The sequence below is a fragment of the Nyctereutes procyonoides genome, unplaced genomic scaffold (assembly GCF_905146905.1).
Source record: "Nyctereutes procyonoides isolate TBG_1078 unplaced genomic scaffold, NYPRO_anot_genome, whole genome shotgun sequence".
Taxonomy (NCBI): Eukaryota; Metazoa; Chordata; class Mammalia; order Carnivora; family Canidae; genus Nyctereutes; species Nyctereutes procyonoides.
Genome location: NW_026575044.1, coordinates 50,918,181 through 50,941,829, shown reverse-complemented (window position 1 = coordinate 50,941,829; position 23,649 = coordinate 50,918,181). Strand labels below are relative to the sequence as shown.

At 37.2% G+C, this 23,649-nt stretch overlaps 1 protein-coding gene across 4 annotated transcripts in view; it reads left to right on the top strand.

Annotated features, from left to right (window-relative positions):
* Positions 1-23,649, top strand: part of SPIRE1 (spire type actin nucleation factor 1) — a 199,416-nt gene that overhangs the window by 159,735 nt on the left and 16,032 nt on the right. For all 4 annotated transcript variants that reach the window (XM_055324056.1, XM_055324055.1, XM_055324058.1 and 1 more), the window contains 2 exons: positions 13,676-13,848; positions 16,733-16,823. In XM_055324056.1, coding sequence (XP_055180031.1) covers positions 13,676-13,848; positions 16,733-16,823 — 264 coding nt within the window. The remainder of the gene's footprint in view (positions 1-13,675; positions 13,849-16,732; positions 16,824-23,649) is intronic.

The following is a 23,649-nucleotide window of genomic DNA, read 5'->3' as shown; positions in this document are numbered from 1 at the left end:
CATGCATACTTGTGCGTGCTCTCTCTCTCTGTCTCTCTCTCTCTCTCTCTGTGTCAGATGAATAAAACCTTAAAAAAAAAGTCTCTTATGGTTTGTCTCCCCCTGGTTTTGTCTTGTTCTATATTTTCTTCCCTTCCCCTGTGATCCTCTGTTTTGTTTCTTAGATTCCACATATGAGTGAGATCATATGATTGACTTATTTCACTCAGCAAATACCCTCTAGCTCTATCCACATCATTGCAAATGACAAGATTTGGGGGGTTTTTGATGGCTGAGTAGTATGCCTTTGTGTGTGTGTATATACATGTGTGTGTGTACACCACATCTTCTTTATCCAGTCATCTGTTGATGGACATCTGGGCTCTTTCCATAGTTTGGCTACTGTGGACATTGCTGCCTTAAACATTGGGGTGTAGGTGCCCTCTTAGGATCACTACATTTGTATCTTTGGGGTAAATACCTAGTAGTGCAATTGCTGGGTCGAAGGGTAGCTCTATTTCAACTTTTTTTTTAAAGATTTTATTTATTTATTCATGATAGTTACACAGAGAGAGAGAGAGAGGCAGAGACACAGGCAGAGGGAGAAGCAGGCTCCATGCAGGGAGCCCGACATGGGATTTGATCCCGGGTCTCCAGGATCGCGCCCTGGGCCAAAGGCAGGCGCCAAACCGCTGCGCCACCCAGGGATCCCCTATTTCAACTTTTTGAGGAACCTCCATCCTGTTTTCCAGAGTGTCTATGCCAGTTTGCATTCCCACCAACAGTGTAGGAGAATTCCCCTTTCTCCACATCCTCACCAACCTCTGTCATTTCCTGACTTAATTTTAGCCATTGTGACCAATGTGAGGTAGTATCTCATTGTGGTTTTGATTTGTACTTTCCTGATGCCGAATGATGTTGAACATTTTCTCATGTTTCTGTTGGCCATGTGTATGTCTTTGGAGAAGTGTCTGCTCATGACTTCTGCCCATTTCATGATATGGATATTGAGTTTGATATTGGATATTGAGTTGGATAAGTTCTTTATAGATCTTGGATACTAGCCCTTTATCTGATGTGTCATTTGCAAATATCTTCTCCCATTCTGTCAGTTGTCTTTTGGTTATGTTGATTGTTTCCTTTGCTGTGCAAAAGCTTTTTATCTTGATGAAGTCCCAGTAGTTCATTTTTGCCTTTGTTTCCCTTGCCTTTGGAGACGTATCTAGCAAGAAGTTGCTGCAGTCGAGGCTACAGAGGTTGCTGCTTGTGTTCTCCTTTAGGATTTGAATGGATTCCTGTCTCACATTTAGGTCTTTCATCTAGTTTGAGTCTGTTTTTGTGTATAGTGTAAGAAAATGGTCCAGTTTCATTCTTCTACATGTGGCTGTCCAATTTTCCCAACACCATTTGTTAAAGAGACTGTCTTTTTTCTATTGGATATCATTTGCTGCTTCATCAAAGATTAGTTAATCATAGAGTTGAAAGTCCATTTATGGGTTCTCTGTTCTGGTCCATTGATCTATGTGTCTGTTTTTGTGCCAGTACCAGGCTGTCTTGATGATCACAGCTTTGTAATAGAGCTCAAAGTCTGGAATTGTGATGCCTCCAGCTTTGGTTTTCTTTTTCAACCTTCATTTGGCTATTCGGGGTCTTTTCTCATTCCATACAAATTTTAGGATTTTTTGTTCCGGCTCTGTGAAGAAAGTTGACGGTATTTTGATAGGGATTGCATTGAATGTATAGATTGTTCTAGGTTGCATAGACATTTTAACAATATTTGTTCTTCTAGCCCATGAGCATGGGATGTTTTTCCATTTCTTTGTGTCTTCCTCACTTTCTTGGATGAGTGTTCTATAATTCTGAGTACAGATCCTTTGCCTCTTTGGTTAGGTTTATTCTTAGGTACTTTATGATTTTGGTGCAATTATAAATGGGATCCTTAATTTTTCTTTCTTCTGTCTCATTATTAGTGTATAGAAATGCAACTGATTTCTGTGCATTGATTTTTATATCATGCCATGTTGGCTGAATTCCTGTAAGATTCTAGCAATTTGGGGCTGGAGTCTTTGGGCTTTCTTTCTTTCTTTCTTTCTTTCTTTCTTTCTTTCTTTCTTTCTTTCTTTCTTTTTTTAAGATTTTATTTATTTGAGAGACACAGAGAGCGAGAGAGGCAGAGACATAGGCAAAGGGAGAAGCAGGCTCCGTGTGGGGAGCCCAGTGCAGAACTCAATTCCAGGACCCCAGGATCACACCCTGAGCCAAAGGCAGATGCTCAACCACTGAGCCACCCAGGCATCCCTGTCTTTTTAAATTTCTATCAGCAGAGTTTTATAGTTTTTTTTTTAAAGATTTTATTTATTCATGAGAGACAGAGAGAAGCAGAGACCTAGGCAGAGGGAGAAGCAGGCTCCATGCAGGGAGCCCAATGTGGGACTCGATCCCAGGACCCCAGGATCATGACCTGAGCTGAAGGCAGATGCTCAACCACTGAGCCACTCAGGCATCTCTTTTTTGGGCTTTCTACATAGAGTATCACATCATGTGCAAAGAGTGAGAGTTTGACTTTTTATTTGCTGATTCAGATGCCTTTTACAGAAATTTAGGCTTTTTTTAAATAGGTGGGGTTTTTTTATTCAAGTAGAATTAAAATACAGTGCTATATTAATTTCAGGTATAATGATTCAGCAGTTTTATACATTTCTCAGTGTTCATCGGGTTAAAGGTACTCTTAATCCCCTTCCCCTATTTCACCCATTCCTACCTGTCTGTCCTCTGGTAACCATTAGTGTCTTTTTTTTTTTAATTTCTTTTCTTATTATTTTCTTTATTTATTCATGAGAGACAGAGAGAGAGAGGCAGAGAACAGAGGCAGAGAAAGAGGCAGGCTCTCTGTGGGGAGCCTGATGCAGGACTCAATCCTGGGACTCTGGGATCACGCCCTGAACCAAAGAGAGACATTCAACCACTGAGCCACTCAGGTGTCCCTATTTGTCTTTTTCCTTTGTTCATTTGTTTAGTTTCTTAAATTCCAGATATGGATGAAATCATATGGTACTTGTCTTTCTCTAACCGACATATTTCACTTAGCATCATATCGTTTAGATCCATACATGTTGTTGCAAATGGCAAGATTTCATTCTTTTTTATGGCTGAACAATATTTCATTGTGTGTATGTGTGTGTATATATATACACACACATCTTCTTTATCCATTCATCAATCGATGGACACTTGAGCTTCTTCCATTTCTTGGCAATTGTAAATAATGCTTCAATAAAATAGAGGTACATGTATCTTGTTGAATTACTGTTTTCCTTTTCTTTGGATAAATACCCAGTAATAGAATTACTGGATCATACAGTAATTCTCTTTTTTAACTTTTTGAGGAAACTTCATACAGTTTTTCACAGTAGCTGCAACAGTATACATTCCCACCACCAGTGCAGAAGGGTTCCTTTTTCTCCATGTCCTCACCAACACTTGCTGTTTCTTATATTTTTGTTTTTAGCCATTCTGACAGGTGTGAGGTGATATCTCATTGTGAGTTTGATTTGTATTTCCCCAATAATGAGTAATGTTGAGCATCTTTTCACATAGCTCTTGGTCATCTGGATGTCTTCTTTGGAAAAATGTCTATTGATGTCCTCTGCCCATTTTTAATTGTATTATTTGGAGTTTTGGGCATTGAGCTATGTAAGTTCTTTATATATTTTGGATATTAACCCCCTATTAATTGTATCATTTGTAAATACCTTCTCCCATTCAGTAGGGTTGCCTTTTAGTTTTGTTGATGGTTTCCTTCACTGTTCAAAAGCTTTTTATTTTGATGTAGTCCCATTAGTTTGTTTTTGCTTGTTTCCCTTGCCTCAGGAGACATCTAGAAAAGTGTACAAGAGGGATCCCTGGGTGGCACAGCGGTTTAGCGCCTGCCTTTGGCCCAGGGCACGATCCTGGAGACCTGGGATTGAATCCCACGTCGGGCTCCCAGTGCATGGAGCCTGCTTCTCCCTCTGCCTATGTCTCTGCCTCTCTCTCTCTCTGTGTGTGTGTGTGACTATCATAAATAAATAAAAATTTTAAAAAAAGTGTACAAGAAATGTAGGGTTCTTTGAATGGTGAGTGGAGGAATTTTATATTGAAATATAGCAGTTTGAATATTTTTTTTTATTTCAGTATAAAATTCCTGCTTTTCTCTGAGATAACTAAAACACAGTAAAATGTTTATTTAAAAGTTACATCTTGGGATCCCTGGGTGGCGCAGCGGTTTAGCGCCTGCCTTTGGCCCAGGGCGCGGTCCTGGAGACCTGGGATCGAATCCCACGTTGGGCTCCTGGTGCATGGAGCCTGCTTCTCCCTCTGTGTCTCTGCCTCTCTCTCTCTCTCTCTCTCTATGTGTGACTATCATAAATAAATAAAAAAAATTAAAAAAAAAACTTTAAAAAAATAATAAAATAAAAGTTACATCCTAGGGGATTCCTGGGTGGCTCAGCGGTTTGGTGCCTGCCTTTGGCCCGGGGCATGGTCCTGGGGTCCCGGGATCGAGTCCCGCATCGGGCTCCCTGCGTGGAGCCTGCTTCTCCCTCTGCCTGTGTCTCTGCCTCTCTCTCTCTCTCTCTATGTCTGTTGTGAAAAAATAGAATCTTTAAAAAATAAAAAATAAAAGTTACATCTTAATTTATATAGTAGAATAAAATACTTAAAATATTATTTCCTAGTCATCAAACAATAAATACAATTGTCAACTTGCTTTATTTGCCCCATTTAAGATACACATCTCCTTTGTTAGCGTAAGTGCTTTTAAAAATATCTACATGTGATTCTGACATCTTGCCTAGCTGTGCCTGGGATATAATTCAGGGCTTTACTTTCACATCATTTTTTAAAATACTATGTTAAGATTTTGGATGTAAGTATAAATTATTCCTTTAAAAACATCTGCCACAAACATTGAGAGATACTTACATTCTATTAAATTTAGGTGTTAGAACTCTATAGGCAGTATACCTGGAAGACATGAATGGGGGAGACATTTCTCCCCATTATGCCTGTACTTCCATCCCTACTATAGATCCAAGGTCTGTCCTCTTCTGACCATAGAGTTTCCTGTCCTCCCTGAGCCTAGGTCATAGAATAGATTGACTATTAAGAGTTTTGAGCTGCAGTGAAAAAAGTTAATTCTTACTGTCATGAATACCCAAATTAATCAAATCTTTGTAGTAAGCTTTTTTAAAAAATAGCTTTATTGAGGCATAATTTATCTACTATAAAATTCACCCATATAAAATGCAATTCAATGATTTTTAGCATGTATAATAAAAATTTTAAGACATTATTTCAACAGGAAATAAATTTATTCTTAAGAAATTCTATTTATTGAACTTTTACTGTGTGTGAAGCAGTTTGCTATATGCAAGCACCTTATTTTGGTAGGATCATTCAATCTTCATTAACAATCTCATGAGATAAGTACCATTTTTCCCATTTTACAGATTAAATAACTGAAGCAGAGAGAGTTAAGTAACTTTCCCAGAATCACAGTGCTACTAAGTGGCAGAGCTGAGATGCAAATTCAGACATTCTGGCTCCTGGGGCCTCTCTTCAACTGCTAGGTTACACTGCCTGTAATGGGCAGCATAGTGATGCATTGTGATGCTAATTCCTGAAAGAGACTTTTTATAAAATGTTTCACCTATTTTAGTAGCATCAGATTCTCATCCTGAAATAAATCATTTAAGAACACATTTATTCTTTAACTTCAAAAATTTGTGTCCTAAAATCATGTTATATTTAAGCCAAAATCCTATACTATGTTTCTTTAAAATGTTTTATATCTTTCATGCTTTCATTGTTAACATGTTGTTTAAAAAATTATGTTTTTTCTTTTAATGTTACTCCGTTTCAAGTCTTAGTGATATAATTGAAACTAAGACTCATAGTTTTGTTGTATTTCAGATTTTTATTCTCTGCCTTCTGCCATAAAATCTGAAATGTGCCATTATAAGTCTTCTTGAAGCTTCCTCCCGTTTTCGTCCTCCCTGTATATTCCTAACAGCTGAATTATTTTTTTATTGTTTGTTTTCTTTTTTCAGCAATGCGGCCACTTAGCATGTCTTACAGTTTTGACTTGTCAGGTAAAACAAAACAAAACAAAACAAAACAAAACAAAAAAAAACGCTTTCACACCTGACATGGGTTTTGTGGTTTCTGTGAAATGCATTTCATTCATCTGCTTGTCCATACATGTTAAAGGAGAAAATTGAAAGGCTTCTTCTAAACTGTGGTCAGTAAGATAAAATGTTCTGCTTATTTGAAAACCATACACTTAAAAAAATTAAAACTCCACTAATAAATCTGTTACCTATGAGAGATTATAGAAGAACCATTATGCCATCCCTGTGGTTATGAAATGTGACTGCCCATCCTTACACTCACTATCTCTTACCCACACTTCTTCTTTTAGAGTTATCCACACTCATCTAAAGTAGTGATGTCAAAATCTAAAACAGAACTTTGCTTTAAGAGAATAGAAGAAGTTTCAAGAGACAAAGTTTTGATGTTTCTTATTCTCTAAAGCATTCAGTTATTTAAGTAATTAGAGCTGTCAGCTATTTCAGAGGACCACCGCTCCTTAGTTGTCAGGCAAGAGCTGTGTTTGGTGTCCTGGGGCTCCCTATGGATAGAGGCTAGTCATGAATGATTCTGAGTGCTGTTTGAGAGTATAAAAATACAGCTATGTTATAATGGCTTTGGTTGTAGAATATAGCTGACCCTAAACAACATGGGTTTGAACTGCTCAGATCCACTAATAGGAATTTTTTTTTTAATTTAAGAGTTGACAGCAAAAGCTACAGGTCATTTATTTATAACTGTCCACCCCAGTCTTCATAGGACCAAATGGAAGGCAACTAATCTGCCCTCTAGGAACCCACGAAGGCCCAGCCTCTAGGGACCAGAGACAACAGGGTTGCAGGTTGCCCCCTGATGCTGACAGGAGGATTAGGGTCTGCACCCAGGGCTGGCGGACAGGATGCTGAGCTGAAGCAAGGAATGTGCCCAGAGAGCAGAATGGTGCTACAGGAGGAGCCGACACACCCATCACCCTTGCTCCCTAGTCCTCTGTGCAAAGGGCATTTTCTCTTCCTTATGATTTTCTTAATTTTTTTTTCTTTAAAAAAAAATATTACTCTAGGGCAGCCCAGGTGGCTCGGCAGTTTAGCACCACCTTCAGCCCAGGGCATGATCCTGGAGACCTGGGATCAAGTCCCAGTCGGGCTCCCTGCATGGAGCCTGCTTCTCCCTCTGCCTGTCTCATTCTCTCTCTCTCTGTCTGTCTCTGTGTGTGTGTGTCTCTAATAAATAAATAAAATCTTAAAAAATATATTATTCTAGCTTTAAGAATACAGTATATATGTACACACACACACACACATATATATGATAAATATAACATACAAAATATATGTCCGTTGGGCAGCCCGGATGGCTCAGCGGTTTAGCGCCGCCTTCAGCCCAGGGCCTGATCTTGGAGACCCGGGATCGAATCCCACGTCGGGTTCCCTGCATGGAACCTGCGTCTCCCTCTGCCTGTGTCTGTGTGTCTCTCTCTGTCTCTCTCTGTCTCTGTGTCTCTCATGAATAAATAAATAAATATATATATATATATATATATATTTGTCCATTGACTGTTAATATTATCAGTAAGTTTCCCAGTCAACAGTAGACTTAATTAGCAGTTAAGTTTTTTGGAGACAAAAGTTATTTGCAGATTTTTGATTGGGAATGGAGGTCTCTCTTGCCTTGTTCAAGGGTCAATTGTATAATTAATGTGTTCTGGGCTTGTAGAACAAGTTTAGATACTTGCTGTTAAATAGACAGGGATTAATAGTGAAACAACCATTAACTAAATTTGATTTCTGAAATCAACCCCTTTTTAAATTGAGTTTTTATATATGAGTGAATTTTCTTTTTTTTTTTTAATTTTATTTATTTATGATAGACATAGAGAGAGAGAGGCAGAGACACAGAGAGAGAGGCAGGCTCCATGCCAGGAGCCCGACATGGGACTTGATCCCTGGGCTCCAGGATTGCGCCCTGGGCCAAAGGCAGGCGCTAAACCACTGAGTCACCCAGGGATACCAATATATGAGTGAATTTTCAAAACCAACTTAATCCAAATAAAATATTTTTGCAAATTAGAATTTTTTACTTTGGAAGCTGTTTTTTTGTTTGTTTTTTAAAGATTTTATTTATTTGAGAGAGAGTGCAAGCATGAGAAGAAGAGGCAGAGAGAGGGAGAAGCAGGCTCAATCCCTGCCAAGCAGGGAGCCTGATGTGGGGCTCAATCCCAGGACCCTGAGATCATGACCTGAGCTAAAGGCAGTTGCTTACTGACTCAGCCACCCAGGCACCCCTAGGAACTGTTTTTCGAATGTAAAATTAAATGAGTTGTTGACATTAATATTTTCCTCCAGAGTTTTCTTTCATACGCTCTGGAATTGTTGGCATACCTTATATACAAATTCATATTTAAAGAGCCAAAGAGTTCTTTTTATGAATATTTACTGAGCATCCTCCAATTGCTAAACTAATTTCCTACTGTTTTTAAATTTGTGTTTATATTCGTAGGTCTCAGGCATCACTGTTATTAGGGCTTTTAAAAATTTCAGATAAATCTTACTACTTCTACTACAATCTTACTACTTTTGGCTGACCACTGAAGAACTTTTTCTATTTTCTTTACTCATTTGAAAATTTTTATTTTACCTACATTTGTGGAGTAAATGTAAAAAAGAAAAAAAAACTTATAAAAATGGTCTGGAAAATAAACTCAGGAATGTTTTGGTACATATTTGTCACTGATATTCTCCAAAAGTTGGCAGTATATATTAAAGAGACTGTCTCTTTTCTGGAGATGCTTCCATCTGTTGAACTATAATGGAGTAGCGGCTATCTAAACACATTGACTCTTGGCTAACATAAATTAAGCACAGGTGGTTGATCTGGACAATTTGCATGCCCCCCACACTATATATATATATATATATATATATATATATATATATATATATATATATATATATATTAGTGTATTTTGTGTTCATATAGGTTATATGGTGGCTTCTGATTTGGGAAGAAAGCTCTTACCCTCCATGATGTAAAAGAGTAGCCAAATTTTTTATTTGCTTTTAACTGCTTATCATTTGCTACTTCATTGCACTTCACGATTTCCATGTGCTTCATTCTCAATTTCTTGTGCTAGCTACTTCTGTGTTTTCATTGTTGCATTTTGACTAGTCAATTTAAATGTCTCAAATAATAAATGGAAAAAATAATCCATTCTTTTAACCAAATACAAAGAATAGGATACAGTTCTTCTCTATATTGGGAAATTAACACACTAAGTAATAAATATTTAAATATATAGTATAGTTAATGCCTCTGAACTTAAGTATAGAATGAGACATAATGAAGTATATTCTGCTGCTTAGGTATGTCTTAAAAATATTAATACTTAGTGGAAAATCTTAATCCATTCAACATTAATTAAGGTAAGTCTAATTTATTTTTGCAATGCAAACACTAAATATATATAATCTATATCACAGTCATTTTTCCCCCAAATAAGACAACAGTTGGGTGTTTCTTAACACATATAAAGTTATTACATAAAGCATTTAATATCATGGTTATGCATTTTAGATTCTATACCTGAGGTATGTCACTTCTAATGCCATAGCTAGCATGTTGAATATTTTGCTTGCTTATAAATATCACCAGTTTTTTCTCAGGAATGTCTGTCTTTTATAGAAGTACAAAGTCTTTTTTTTTTTTTTTTATAAGTACAAAGTTTTATGCAAGTCCCTGGTTTTCTTACTTGTTACGTTGAAGTAATAATAAGGATTTCTTTATTTGAACAGAAAGCTATAAGTAATCAAACTACTTAAAAATTTCTCTTAAAAATATGTTCAACTAGGTCTTTTATAAATATATAGTATAAGGTAAAGTCACACACAGTATTTAGGTCTATATGTGGATATCCTGAAACTGGTTACTTTTTTTGTCTTTTGTTTTTTGTTTTTTGTTTTTTGTTTTCATCAATTCCATTTATCTCAAAGCTTTGAATTCAGCACAAGGTGGTTATTTCAGTAGTTTTGGTCAATTATCGATCTCATAGTAGATACAGTTCACGCAAGTAGAGAGCTATTAGGTAGTTTCTCAGATCTTCTGCACTGAAAATGAAATGAACTCATGGCAGCCAATATTCCCTAAACTTTAGGTCAAATGCCACCCTCATGATTTTTGCCAGGCTTTCAGTACCACCAGTATTATTTAAATTATTTTAATCTACCATCAATGACTTCTTAAAAATTTCTTAAGGAAAAACATCCATAAAGTCATGTATCTGATATATTTTTCTGAAGCATTAAATGAATATATAACCATTAAAACCTCCAGTGTTCCTCCATGCACTACTAGTAGTTTCACCCTTAGGAAAGCTCTGATTTGGAGGATTGGAAATGTGACCCACCTCAGAAAGCTGTTTCTCTTCTCACAGTACCTGCAGTGTGGGCACCTGGATTGGAATCTGGGCAGCTGAGAGGGGACAGAGATGTGTGTATTTGAACTTTATGCTTTCTCTGGAAAGCCTAACTACTACAACTTATGTGAGTAATTCTATAGGAAGTGGATAAAAGAATATAAACTATAGAATAAGGTCTTTTAAAATATGCTTCAAGACTGTATTTGAACCCTACCTTTTTTCTTGAGTAGAAATTAATCAGTTAGCCTGATCATTTCCTCCTTTGCTTTCTGGAAAACTTTAAAACTACTCTCCAAAGTGTGGCAGTCTACTACTCTCTACATCCTCTCAGGAAAGATTTATTTGAAGATTTTAACGTATAAATTTGTGTAAAAACTTGCAGTTTTTGCCCTTTTGCCCCTCAAGCGCAGCCCCTCTTCCAGTTATTTTTTTTTATTAGAGCTACTTAACATCTGGAAAGGAAATAAGAAAATTAGTGCATGTGTTGTCAGGTTTTCAATTATAAAATGTTTATGTTAAATAAATAAATGATTGACGGATCCATCTTCCTTTTCTTTCCTGCGTCCTTCCTTGCTTACTCAGACTCTTTCTTCTCATTCAAAAGGGCATGTGCTCTGACCTTGATCTCTAAAAATAGCAAAAATTGTAATTATGAAACTAGATATACACATCACTTGTAATAATTTATATTATTCTTTTAATAATGTTAAGGAAGGCGGGACTGGAACATGTTTATTCACTGAATGTTTTTTTGGAAATCCACCTCTTAAGCTCCAAGGATATAAAAGTTATATGTTGTGAAGGAAACTATAATATTTTACAGTAACTGCAGTTATAGTGCTTTCCCTCCTAACGGAGCTTAGTGTGCCCTTTACCTTCAACCACAGGAGTTTCACAGACTATTCCATGTGCAATTCCATGTTGTCTGTGTTTAAAACATCATTTGAAATACTGAGGAAAATTAGTTCCACTTACACTGTAAGAGTGAATACAGAGTACAGGGGCAAAAAGTTGGTCTTTTGAGTCACTATTAACAAGGAATCAAGTATCAGCTGTTCCGCACACTAGCTGTGTGACTGGCTAAGTCACCCTGAGCCTTAAGTTAGTTACAAATAGAGATAAAAATCAGTGTTAATAATTGCCAACATTTATTGTGTGTTGCCTTTATTACACACAGTATTGAGTATTTTATATGCAATTGTTAATCTTCAAAAGGAGCCCATGTCTGTTGTTAGGCCCATTTTACAGGCAATGAAATAAGAGGCTAGGTAACTTGCTCACGGTCAGACAACTACCACCAGAGCTAGCCTTTGATCCCAAATCATCTGCATCTTACTATAACGTATGCTCTGTACTTCATAGTCTGTGCTGTGAACTCTATATTATATAACCTGCCCTCTATACTATGTACTCAATACTCTTACTCTGTATTCTATACTCTGTGCTTTGTACTCTCTAGTCTGTACTCTGTACTATATATTCTGTACTCTACTCCGTACGCTACTGTATGCTTCATATTATATTCTCTGTACTCTGTACTTTATATGTAGTATGTACATTGCTCTATATACTCTATGCCCTATACTCTATACTATATATTTTGTGCTCTGTATACTCTATATACTATATGCTGCATATACTCTGTACTCCATACCATAAACTGTATACATTCTGTGATCTGAACTCTGTGCTCTGATCTGTACTCTGTATTCTATACAATATACACTCTATATGTATTCTCTACTGTGTACTACTGTATATTATATATATATATAATCTTGTCACATGCAGCATCTACACTTGTTACTTCTATAGATAATTTTTGGCTTGGACATAGAAGCCAAGCCATATTTATTTGTATTGTGTTTTCAATCCAAAGAATATGTATACTTTATCCCATACAAGAAACTATAACTTGTACTGATTTCATTTGCCTTCCATGATTTGGATAGATTTTTTTTTGCATGATTTTCATTCTTTTCTAATGGATACTGTCCTAGGATGCTTCTAAGCCTGTTCATGGTATGTACTGAATGTCTTCTTTGCCTGTATACTTCCATCCTTAGGTATTTCTAATGTTTATTTTTCCCTATATACTTCGGTACATAGCTATGCACTATTAAAAATTAAATTTAATGAATGATAGGCATATTCAAACTAAAGTCTCTTAAACTTTAAAAAAATGTACTCTGTACTATGAACTATATACTATATCCTTTATATTTTGTAGTCTGTACTGGGTACTCTCTATACTACTCTGTGCTCTGTAGTCCATACTTTATACTGTATACTCCATGCTCTATACTCATCTATTACATACTCTGTGCCCTGTACTGTGTACTCTATACTCTGCTGCCACATTTCTTTAACCTGTTGTATTCCCTTCCCGCCCAGATTTGACCTCTGAATAATCTAAGTCACCCTTATCAGAGAGAATGTATCCCAGATTCTTTGTGTTCATGTTTATATGAATATAGACTATTCACTGTTTTGTTTTTTATTTATTTATTTATTTTTAAGATTTTTATTTATTCATGAGAAACACACAGAGAGGAAGAGGAACAGACAGAGGCACAGGGAGAGGGAGAAGCAGGCTCCATGCAGGGAGCCTGACATGGGACTCGATCCCAAGTCCCCAGGATCACACCCTGGGCCGAAGGGAGTGCCAAACCTCTGAGCCACCCGGGCTGCCCCTGTTTGTTTTTTAAATTAAACCATTTTCAAATCTTTTTTTTTTTTTTCCATTTTCAAATCTTAAAGCCATATGCCTGCTATGGCTTTGTGTATACCAGCACTTTGGTCCATTTACCACTAGCTCTTTGGAGACTATGAAGTAAAACTAGCCTCTCTGGGTCTCTGCAAGATTCAGAAGTTAGAGTCAGTTATCTATAGGATTCTATCCAGCTCTAAATTCTAATGTTTAAATGTAAATTTATTATGATTCATTTAAAGGTTTTCTTTAATCTGACAGTTAATATCAAACAATGTTTTATACATAGATGCCTCTGTGTTGTATTTGTGTGACCTGGAAATGCCATGTCCCCTGGTTTGTGGTTTGTGCTACCAAGTCCAGGTACTTGGGAAAGTGTATTTGGCCTACTGATTGATTACCTTTCTTAGCTTGAAAAAGGTAAGCTTTTTCCTGTCTTTCACCAGATGTAAATACTCCTGAATCTCCAAAGAACACTGTGGAATCTTCAATGGTGAATGGAGGTTTCCCATCACAAACAAAAGAAAATGGATTGAGTGCTGCACAGCAGGTGCCTGTGCAGCGGAAGAAGCTCCTCAAAGCTCCAACTCTGGCTGAACTGGACAGCTCTGACTCCGAGGTAAGTCCCATGAGAGCCTGTTACACACATCTTGACTCCATGTTCAGAATGCAAGCCCTCTCTGACCTAGTTTACTAATCTTGTTGCATAAGTTGGTGCCTAATCTCTTCCCATCTTTCAGTCAATAAAGTTGGGATTGAAATTCATTTGTTTAGCAGGAAATGAAACAATGGATTTTGTGTTTTTCATGAAAGACCAGTATAGTGGCCATAGTTTATAGAATAGGTTTTGAAGTATTTGTATGATCTTAGATTATAGTGGTATTAATATAACTTTAAAAAAATGTAAACATCTTCCCTTTGTTTCCCTTTGTTTTGGGGGAAGGAAATCCCTTTGTTTTGGGGGAAGGAAACATATCTTCCCACATGTTCCCCTTTGTTTTGGGGGAAGGAAAAAGATAAATCTATTTCCATGGATTTTTCTCTCACACACACATACCTACCCATAGTGAAGCTTGTTCTTTCTGTGATAGTAATATCAATAGACCGGTCTGTAAAAGAAAACTCTGCTAGGGTTCTCCAGATTTCATCTTTCCCCTGCTGCCCTTTGGAGGAAGAGTTGATGTCCTCCCTGTTTTCAGGAACAATTAGAATGCTGGTGCTTCCCAAATTTCTCTCAATCCCTTTGTCCTCAGCATCAGTAAGGTCACATCTCCCCCTGTATAAACTGAAATTATATTCTTGCCTCCTCCTTCCCAGGCCCTGCCTGACAGATAATACACACACATAGCCAGCCTCTCAACTTCTGTTTGCTGTTGTGGTTGCTGGCTTCATCCGTACCACATTCATCCAAGTTAGAATTAAGGAATTATTCTTTAATTACCCAGACTGATTTCTGATGACTCTGGCAGCCTTCAGTACCACCCTTGGAACAAAGCAGCACTGAAGGAGCAGAAGGAGTTCTGGAAGTGACCTTGTTCCAACCAGAACCTGGTTAAGAGTCACTGGTCAGGATGTAGAACTAGAAAAGGCCTTGTTTAATGAGTGTCAGAGACCAGTAACCGGACCAGACAGTACAAACAAGCAAGTTTCAGAAAGCAGGCCTGGCAGTAGTTTCAGAGATCAGAGCCCATCAGGATCCCCCAGCCAGGAGAAAGTGTTTGGTCAAGGGAGTGGACATGACAGGGCAAGCCAAACAGGCATCTACACCCACATTTTCTCCCTCTCCCTCTCCCCCTCCATCTCCCCCTCCCCCCTCTCTCTCTCTCTCTCTCTCTCTCTCTCTCTCTCTCTCTCGAAATCTGACTTCCCAGATCTCCTGGCACTTTCTGAGGGTCTTTGTGATTCCTCTGGGCCATTACCTAATCCTAATGAAGATTAGTTTTCAAGTAGTGAGAAATTGGGTGCAGCTGCCTGTGGTGGACATACAGGGGCAGAGGACCATCAATAACTTCTAGGCACAAATCCCAAAAGGCCTTGAACCATGACAGTATCCTCATCACTTCTCTGTTTCTTACTGACCGACTTGTACTCACTGGGTGCCCTAGGATGGGCTCTTAGTTGTTCACAGTGGGAGCAGGTCAAAGCAGTAAAGAGGAGTGGTGTGGAAGGTAAGGACATGCTCAGAATTCTGTAAAATTGGGCTTTAGAAGTGTTTCTGAGAAAGATGGGCTAAGTTATGTGAGGTGGGGGCATGGTTTCTGCTGTTGAAATCAGGGTGACACCCACCTCACCTCATAATCATTTGGGAGTATTGTATATGGCTCCTTTCTCTTTTCGTAAGAGATACTCTTAGCTTTTATTTCTTTTGACCGTCCATAAGCAGAAGGAGGTCATTCTAGTTGCCTGCTAGCTTTTCCAGAGATTTGTGTGACCTCTACACTGTGTCTGGAGTTGAGGCTTTGGTTACATTGCTTGATTTGTTTTTCATGGTATGTACCAAGAGTGAGGAGGTCACTGTTCAGACCTCCTTTGTTTGCACTGTATGGTTTACATTGCCTTTTTCATCTCCTTTTCTTTGAACAGATCCTTTGTATTGTAGTTTTTTTGAAACCTGTGCTTTCAGAAGTAGGTTTTAGGTGAGGACACTTTTTTGTGAATGGCAAAATTAATTCTTAAAGTCACCTTAACTAAGTAGATCAGAGAGAATTTTCACTATTTGTCTCACATAATCATAGGTGAATATTTTAATCTAATTTTCTTTCTTCCACATTTAAAAATATTTAGCAGTTTTCTGTAGATATTATAGAAATACATCGTCAGGTAGTTTATGTACATCCTCAATCACATAGAAGGTAGTAAGTTTTTCATGAATAAATACTGTACTTTATCTTGATATAATCTGAAACAAATTATTAAGAAGGTCTGTTCTCACTGGTAATAGGAATTTAAATGTTATTTTGCATAATGTAGATATTTTTCTAGATTCATATGACATTCTTTGAATTATTTTCATCCATTTATTCAATAAATATTAATATTTATTCATTACTTACTAACAATGGATTTGTTACTAACAACAATGAATGAGACACATAGCATCCACCTTCATGCAACTACCAATCTACTACTTTTATAAATGTGTTAAGTATTCCCCTAATAATAATATTAACTACCATTTACTGTGTGACTCATAATGTATTAAGCATTTTGAGTGTATTATCTCATCTGATCCAATAGCACAGTGTAAAAATGGCATTAAATACCAAATGACGAAACTGAGGCAAGAAACTTTATGTATCATGTCCCTCTAATGAGGGACAAAGCCAAGACACAAATCCAGATCTGTCTAATCTTAGATCTCTCCTAGTTTGTGTTGTTTGCCTTGAACTGTTGACATAATTCAGGGCCTCACATTAAAATAAATCTTTAATAGTAAAATGTTATCAGCATGAGAGCACTAATGTCTTAGAAGTCTTCTATTTCTCTGCCCATACCTTTCTCAGGAAGAAACTCTGCACAAGTCTACCAGCAGCAGCAGTGTATCTCCTTCCTTCCTTGAAGATCCCTTAGCAGAGGCTGTGTCCACAAGGAAGAGTGAGTATCTTTGGTACAAAAGAGCTAGCATCAGATTCCGCCCAAAATACACTGAACCTGGAATAGGGAATTCCAAATGCTTTGTGATTGTTGGGGGTAGAAAGAACTAACCCTGACATTTGCACCCAAAAGCATAAGATACCTAGAAATAAACCTAACCAAAGAGGTAAAGGACCTATACCCTAAAAACTATAGAACACTTCTGAAAGAAATTGAGGAAGACACAAAGAGATGGAAAAATATTCCATGCTCATGGATTGGCAGAATTAATATTGTGAAAATGTCAATGTTACCCAGGGCAATTTACACGTTTAATGCAATCCCTATCAAAATACCATGGACTTTCTTCAGAGAGTTGGAACAAATTATTTTAAGATTTGTGTGGAATCAGAAAAGACCCCGAATAGCCAGGGGAATTTTAAAAAAGAAAACCATATCTGGGGGCATCACAATGCCAGATTTCAGGTCGTACTACAAAGCTGTGGTCATCAAGACAGTGTGGTACTGGCACAAAAACAGACACATAGATCAATGGAACAGAATAGAGAATCCAGAAGTGGACCCTCAACTTTATGGTCAACTAATATTCGACAAAGGAGGAAAGACTATCGACTGGAAGAAAGACAGTCTCTTCAATAAATGGTGCTGGGAAAATTGGACATCCACATGCAGAAGAATGAAACTAGACCACTCTCTTGCACCATACACAAAGACAAACTCAAAATGAATGAAAGATCTAAATGTGAGACAAGATTCCATCAAAATCCTAGAGGAGAACACAGGCAACACCCTTTTTGAACTTGGCCACAGTAACTTCTTGCAAGATACATCCACGAAGGCAAAAGAAACAAAAGCAAAAATGAACTATTGGGACTTCATCAAGATAAGAAGCTTTTGCACAGCAAAGGATACCGTCAACAAAACTAAAAGACAACCTACAGAATGGGAGAAGATATTTGCAAATGACGTATCAGATAAAGGGCTAGTTTCCAAAATCTATAAAGAACTTATTAAACTCAACACCAAAAAAACAAACATTCAAATCATGAAATGGGCAAAAGACATGAAGAGAAATCTCACAGAGGAAGACATAGACATGGCCAACGTGCACATGAGAAAATGCTCTGCATCACTTGCCATCAGGGAAATACAAATCAAAACCACAATGAGATACCACCTCACACCAGTGAGAATGGGGAAAATTAACAAGGCAGGAAACCACAAATGTTGGAGAGGATGCGGAGAAAAGGGAACACTCTTACACTGTTGGTGGGAATGTGAACTGGTGCAGCCACTCTGGAAAACTGTGTGGAGATTCCTCAAAGAGTTAAAAATAGACCTGCCCTACGACCCAGCAATTGCACTGTTAGGGATTTACCCCAAAGATTCAGATGCAATGAAACACCGGGACACCTGCACCCCGATGTTTCTAGCAGCAATGTCCACAGTAGCCAAACTGTGGAAGGAGCCTCGGTGTCCATCAAAAGATGAATGGATAGAGAAGATGTGGTTTATGTATACAATGGAATATTACTCAGCCATTAGAAACGACAAACACCCACCATTTGCTTTGACGTGGATGGAACTGGAGGGTATTATGCTGAGTGAAGTAAGTCAATAGGAGAAGGACAAACAGTGTATGTTCTCATTCATTTGGGGAATATAAATAATAGTGAAAGGGAATATAAGGGAAGGGAGAAGAAATGTTTGGGAAATATCAGAAAGGGAGACAGAACATAAAGACTCCTAACTCTGGGAAACGAACTAGGGGTGGTGGAAGGGGAGGAGGGCGGGGGGTGGGGGTGAATGGGTGATGGGCACTGAGGGGGACACTTGACGGGATGAGCACTGGGTGTTATTCTGTATGTTGGTAAATTGAACACCAATAAAAATTAATTTATTAAAAAATAATATAAAAAAAATAAAAATATTTTTATAAAAATGTTCAAAGAACTAAAAGAAGATGTGGAGAAAGTCAAGAACACAATGTGCGAACAAAATGGAAAGATCAATAAAGAGCTAGAAAACCTAAAATGAAACAAAAATTCTAGAGCCAAAAATTCCAGTGACTTAAATGAATATTGAATATTCACTAGAATATTCAGAGGCGGATTTGGGCAGGCAGAAGAAAGAATCAGCAAACTTGGAGATAGGACAGTGGAGGGTATCAGGTCCGACGAACAGAAAGAAAAACGATTGGAAAAAAGCAGAGACTGAGAGACCTGTGGGACAGCAACAAGTGGACTGACATTTGCTCTGTGGGAGTCCCTGAAGGAGAGGAGAGAAGGAAGGGCAGAAAAGATTCATGGCAGAAATAATGGCTGAGACTTACCAGATTGAGGAATGACATGAATATAAACATTCAGGCAGCTCAACTACTATAAGAGACCCACACTGAGACACATTGTAATCCCAAAAGCCAAAAACCGAGCAACGAGAGAGAAGTGAGTCCCTACATACAAGAGATCCTCAAGGAGATTTTCAGCATATTTCTCATCAGAAACTTTGGAAGCCAGGAGACTGGGCCCAATACAGCTCTCCATCCCACTATCTGAAAGTTTGCTTTCCATCACTTCACTTTTTATGAAAGACCAACATTAATACCTGTTCTAGCTAATTCATCAAAATCCAAAGAAGATGTTCACTTTTACAAAGTGTTTCAATTGCTTCTTTGGTTTATGCCATTTCAGCTTACAGAAGGTTTCACAGAAATGCTCTACTCTCAGATAGTGGAGGAAATCTGTATATTCAAAGTGCTTAAAAAAAAAAAAGTCCACCAACAATCTTATATCCAGCAAAACTATTTACCAAAGGAAGGAAGAAATTTAAACATACCCAGATAAACAAGAGCTGAGGGAGTTTATAACCACTTGACCTTCCCTGTAAGAAATGCTCAGTAGTCCTACAGGGGGAAATGAAAGGACACTAGACAATAATTCAAAGCCATGAGAGAAATAAAGATCTCAGTAAAAATACATGGACAATTAGAAAAGCTAATAGTGTAACAATGGTTTGTAACTGCACTTTCTGGTTTGCTACATAATTTGAGAGACTAATACATTTGAAAGAATTATTAATCCATTTTTTGTGGAAGACCATGTATAAAAATGTAATTTTGTGACACCAACAGCCAAAAGGGACAGAGCTGTGCAAGACAGTTTTTGTGCATTACTGAAATTAAGCTGCTATAAATCCAAATCAAAGTGTTATAATTTTAGGATGTTAAATGTAGTCTCCATGGTAACCACCAAGAAAATAGCTACAGGATACGCATGAAAAGAAATGGGAAAGGAATTTAAACTTCTCATTATAAAAAAATCTTTTAACCTGAAAGACAAGAATGAAGGAAATGAGGGACAAAAGCTCTTATAAGGCATATAGAAAACAAATAGCACAATGAGAAAGTCCCTCCTAAGCAGTAATTACTTTAAATGTAAATGAATTAAGCTCTCTAATCAAAAGCTAGAGATTGGCAAGATGAATAAAAACACATGATCCAACTGTATGCTAGCTAGAAGAGACTCCCTTGAGATTCAAAACCACAAACAGATTGAAAGTGAAAGGATGGAAAAGATATTCCATGCAAATAATAACCAAAAGAAAGCTTAGGGAAACTATATTCATATCAGGCAAAATAGATTTTAAGTTAAAAAAAAAAGGTTACAAGAGACAAATTAAGGACACAATGTTAATAAAAGGTTCAATGTAGTAAGAAGATAGAACAATTATTAACATTTATGCACCTAATGACAGACCATCGAAATATATAAAGCAAAAACTATCAGAAATGAAAGAGAAATAGGCAATTCTACAATAATAGAGACCTCAGTACCCTTCTCACAATAATGGATAAGAACAACAAGGCAGAGGTTAAGGAAATAGAGGACTTGGACAGTATGATGAACCAGCTAGATCTGAGAGACCCAGAACACTCCCTGCAACAACAATACATTTCTCCAGGGTACGTGAGATGTTTTTAAGGATATACCATATGTTATAGTTTAAGTCTTAATAGATTTTAAAGGATACTTATACAGAGTATCTTCCCTGGCCATGATGGGACAAAATTAGAAAACAATAACAAAAGGAAAACTAAAGAATTCACAAAACTGTGGAAATTAACACACTTTTTAAAAATCAGTGGTTCAAAAAGGAAACCATCAGAGAGATTAGAAAATACTTAGAAATGAATGAAAGTGAAAACACAATGTACCAAAACTATGGGACACAGTGGAAGTAGTGCTAAGGTGAAATTTGTTACTGTAAACTCTTAACATTAAAAACAAGAAATTTCAGTGATTAGTTGGACAGTAAATGTTCTGATTTTTAAAAAGAAAGGAAGGAGTGAATGAATGAACCAACAATGAAACTTTACAAATTAAGGAACTAGAAAAAGAAGAACAAACTAAACACAAAGTTAACAGAAGGAAGGAAATAATAAAGATTAAACCAGAGAAAAACAAAGAGAAACAATGGAGAAAATCAATGAAACTAAAAATATCAACATAATTAACCAACCTTTTGGCTAGATAGACTAAGAAAAAAGACTCAAATTACTAAAATCAGAAATGAAGGGGGAAACATTACTGCTGATTCTATAGAAATAAAAAGAGTTATGAGTATCATGAACAATTACCATCAAATTGGATAACCTTCGTAAGATGGACAAATTCTTAGAAATGCTGGACCTAGCAAGAGAAAATCTGACTAAACCAATAGCTAGTAAGGATATTGTTGTTTTCTTTTAAAGATTTTATTTATTTATTCATGAGAGACAGAGAAGCAGAGAGAGAGGTAGAGACACAGGCAGAGGGAAAAGCAGGATCCATGCTAGGAGGTCAACAGTGGGACTCGATCCCAGGACTCCAGGGCCACGCCCTGAGCCAAAGGCAGACGCTCAACCACTGAGCCACCTAGGCATCCCAGTAGTAGGGATATTGAATTAGTATGCCCAAACTCTCTCTACAAAGAAAAGGCCTGACTCTGATGCCTTACTGGTAAATTCTTCCAAACATTTAAAACAACTACCAATCCTTCTCAGACATTTCCAAAAAATTGAAGAGGAGAGAATACTTTCTAACCTGTTTTATGAGACCAGCAATGTCCTGACACAAAAGCCAAACAAAGACACTACTAGGACAGAAAACTACAAACCAATACCCTTTACAAATACTGATCTTTTATTTTTTTAATTATTTTTTTATATTTATTTATTTATTCATGAGAGACAGAGAGAGAGGGAGTCAGAGACACAGGCAGAGGAGAAGCAGGCTCCATGCAGGGAGCCCGACGTGGGACTCAATCCCAGGACTCCAGGATCAGGCCCTGGGCTGAAGGCGGCGCTAAACCACTGAGCCACCGGGCTGCCCCAAATACTGATTTTTTAAAAGATCTTTAACAAAATACTAGCAATCAGAATGCAGCAGTATATTAAAAGGATTGTATATCCTGACCAAGTGGGATTTTTTTCCTGACTTCAAGGATGGTTCAACATATAAAAATTGATTAGTATAATTTGCCACATAAATGGGGTAAAGAAAAACAACCCCAGGATTATTTCAATTGATGCTAAATTAGCATTTAACACAAAATTGAACACCTTTCATGATAAAAACTTCACAAACTAGGAATAGAAGGAAACTACCTCAACATAATAAAAGCCATATTGAAAAACCCACCTCAAACATCATACTCCATGGTGAGTAAACACTGAAAGGATTTCCTCTAAGAAACAAGAACAAGGCAAGGATGCCTGCTTTCCTCACGTCTCTTCAATATAGTACTGCTAATGCTAGTAAGAGCAATTTGGCAAGAAAAATAAGTAAGGGGCAGCCAGACTGGAAAAAAAAAAAGAAGAGAGAAAATCATCTCTGATGATAGGATCTTATGTGTAAAGAAACCCTGAAATATTCCACACACACACACACACACACACACACACAAACCTCTTAGAATAAATTAATTCAGTAAAGTAGCAAAATATAAAACCACAAAAAAATCAGTTGCATTTCTATACACAATCAGAAAAGAAAATTACAAAAGCAATTCCATTTATAATAGTATCAAAAAGAATAAAATACTTAGGAATTAACCAAGGAAGTGAAAGTCTTGCTCACTAAAAACCACAAAACATTGCTGAAAGAAATTAAGACATAAATAAAGGGAAATATATCCTGTATTCATGGATTGGAAGACTTAATATTGTTAAAATGTTTACACTGCCCAAAGTGACCTACAGATTCAGTGTAATCCCTGTCAAAATAACAATGACATTTTTGCAGAAATAGAGCTCAGAATAAACCTTACATATATGGTCAAAAGATTTTTGACAAGTGTGCCAAGACCATTCAATGGGCAAATAGTCTTTAAACAAATGATGCTGGGAAAACTGGATATCCACATGCAAAATAATGAAGTTAAGGGCACTTGGGTGGCTCAGTCAGTTAAGCATCTATCTGCATTCGGCTTGGGTCAGGATCTCAGGGTCCTGGGATGGAACCCTGAGTCAACCCTCTGCTCAGCAGGGAATCACTTCTCCCTCTGCCCATCCCCACTGCTCGTGCTTGCTCTCTCTTCCTCAAATAAGCAAAAATCTTTAAAGGAATTTTTTTTTAATTTTAAGAATTAAGAACGAAGTTAGACTCCTAACACCATATACAAAAAGTAACTCAAAATGGATTAAAGACCTAAATGTAAGACCTAAAATAATAAAATTCTTAAAACACAGGACAAAAGTTTCATGACATTAGATTTGGGAAAGACTTCTTGGATATGACACCAAAGGCACTGATTTTTAAAAGTGAACAAATTGGAGTTTATGAATATA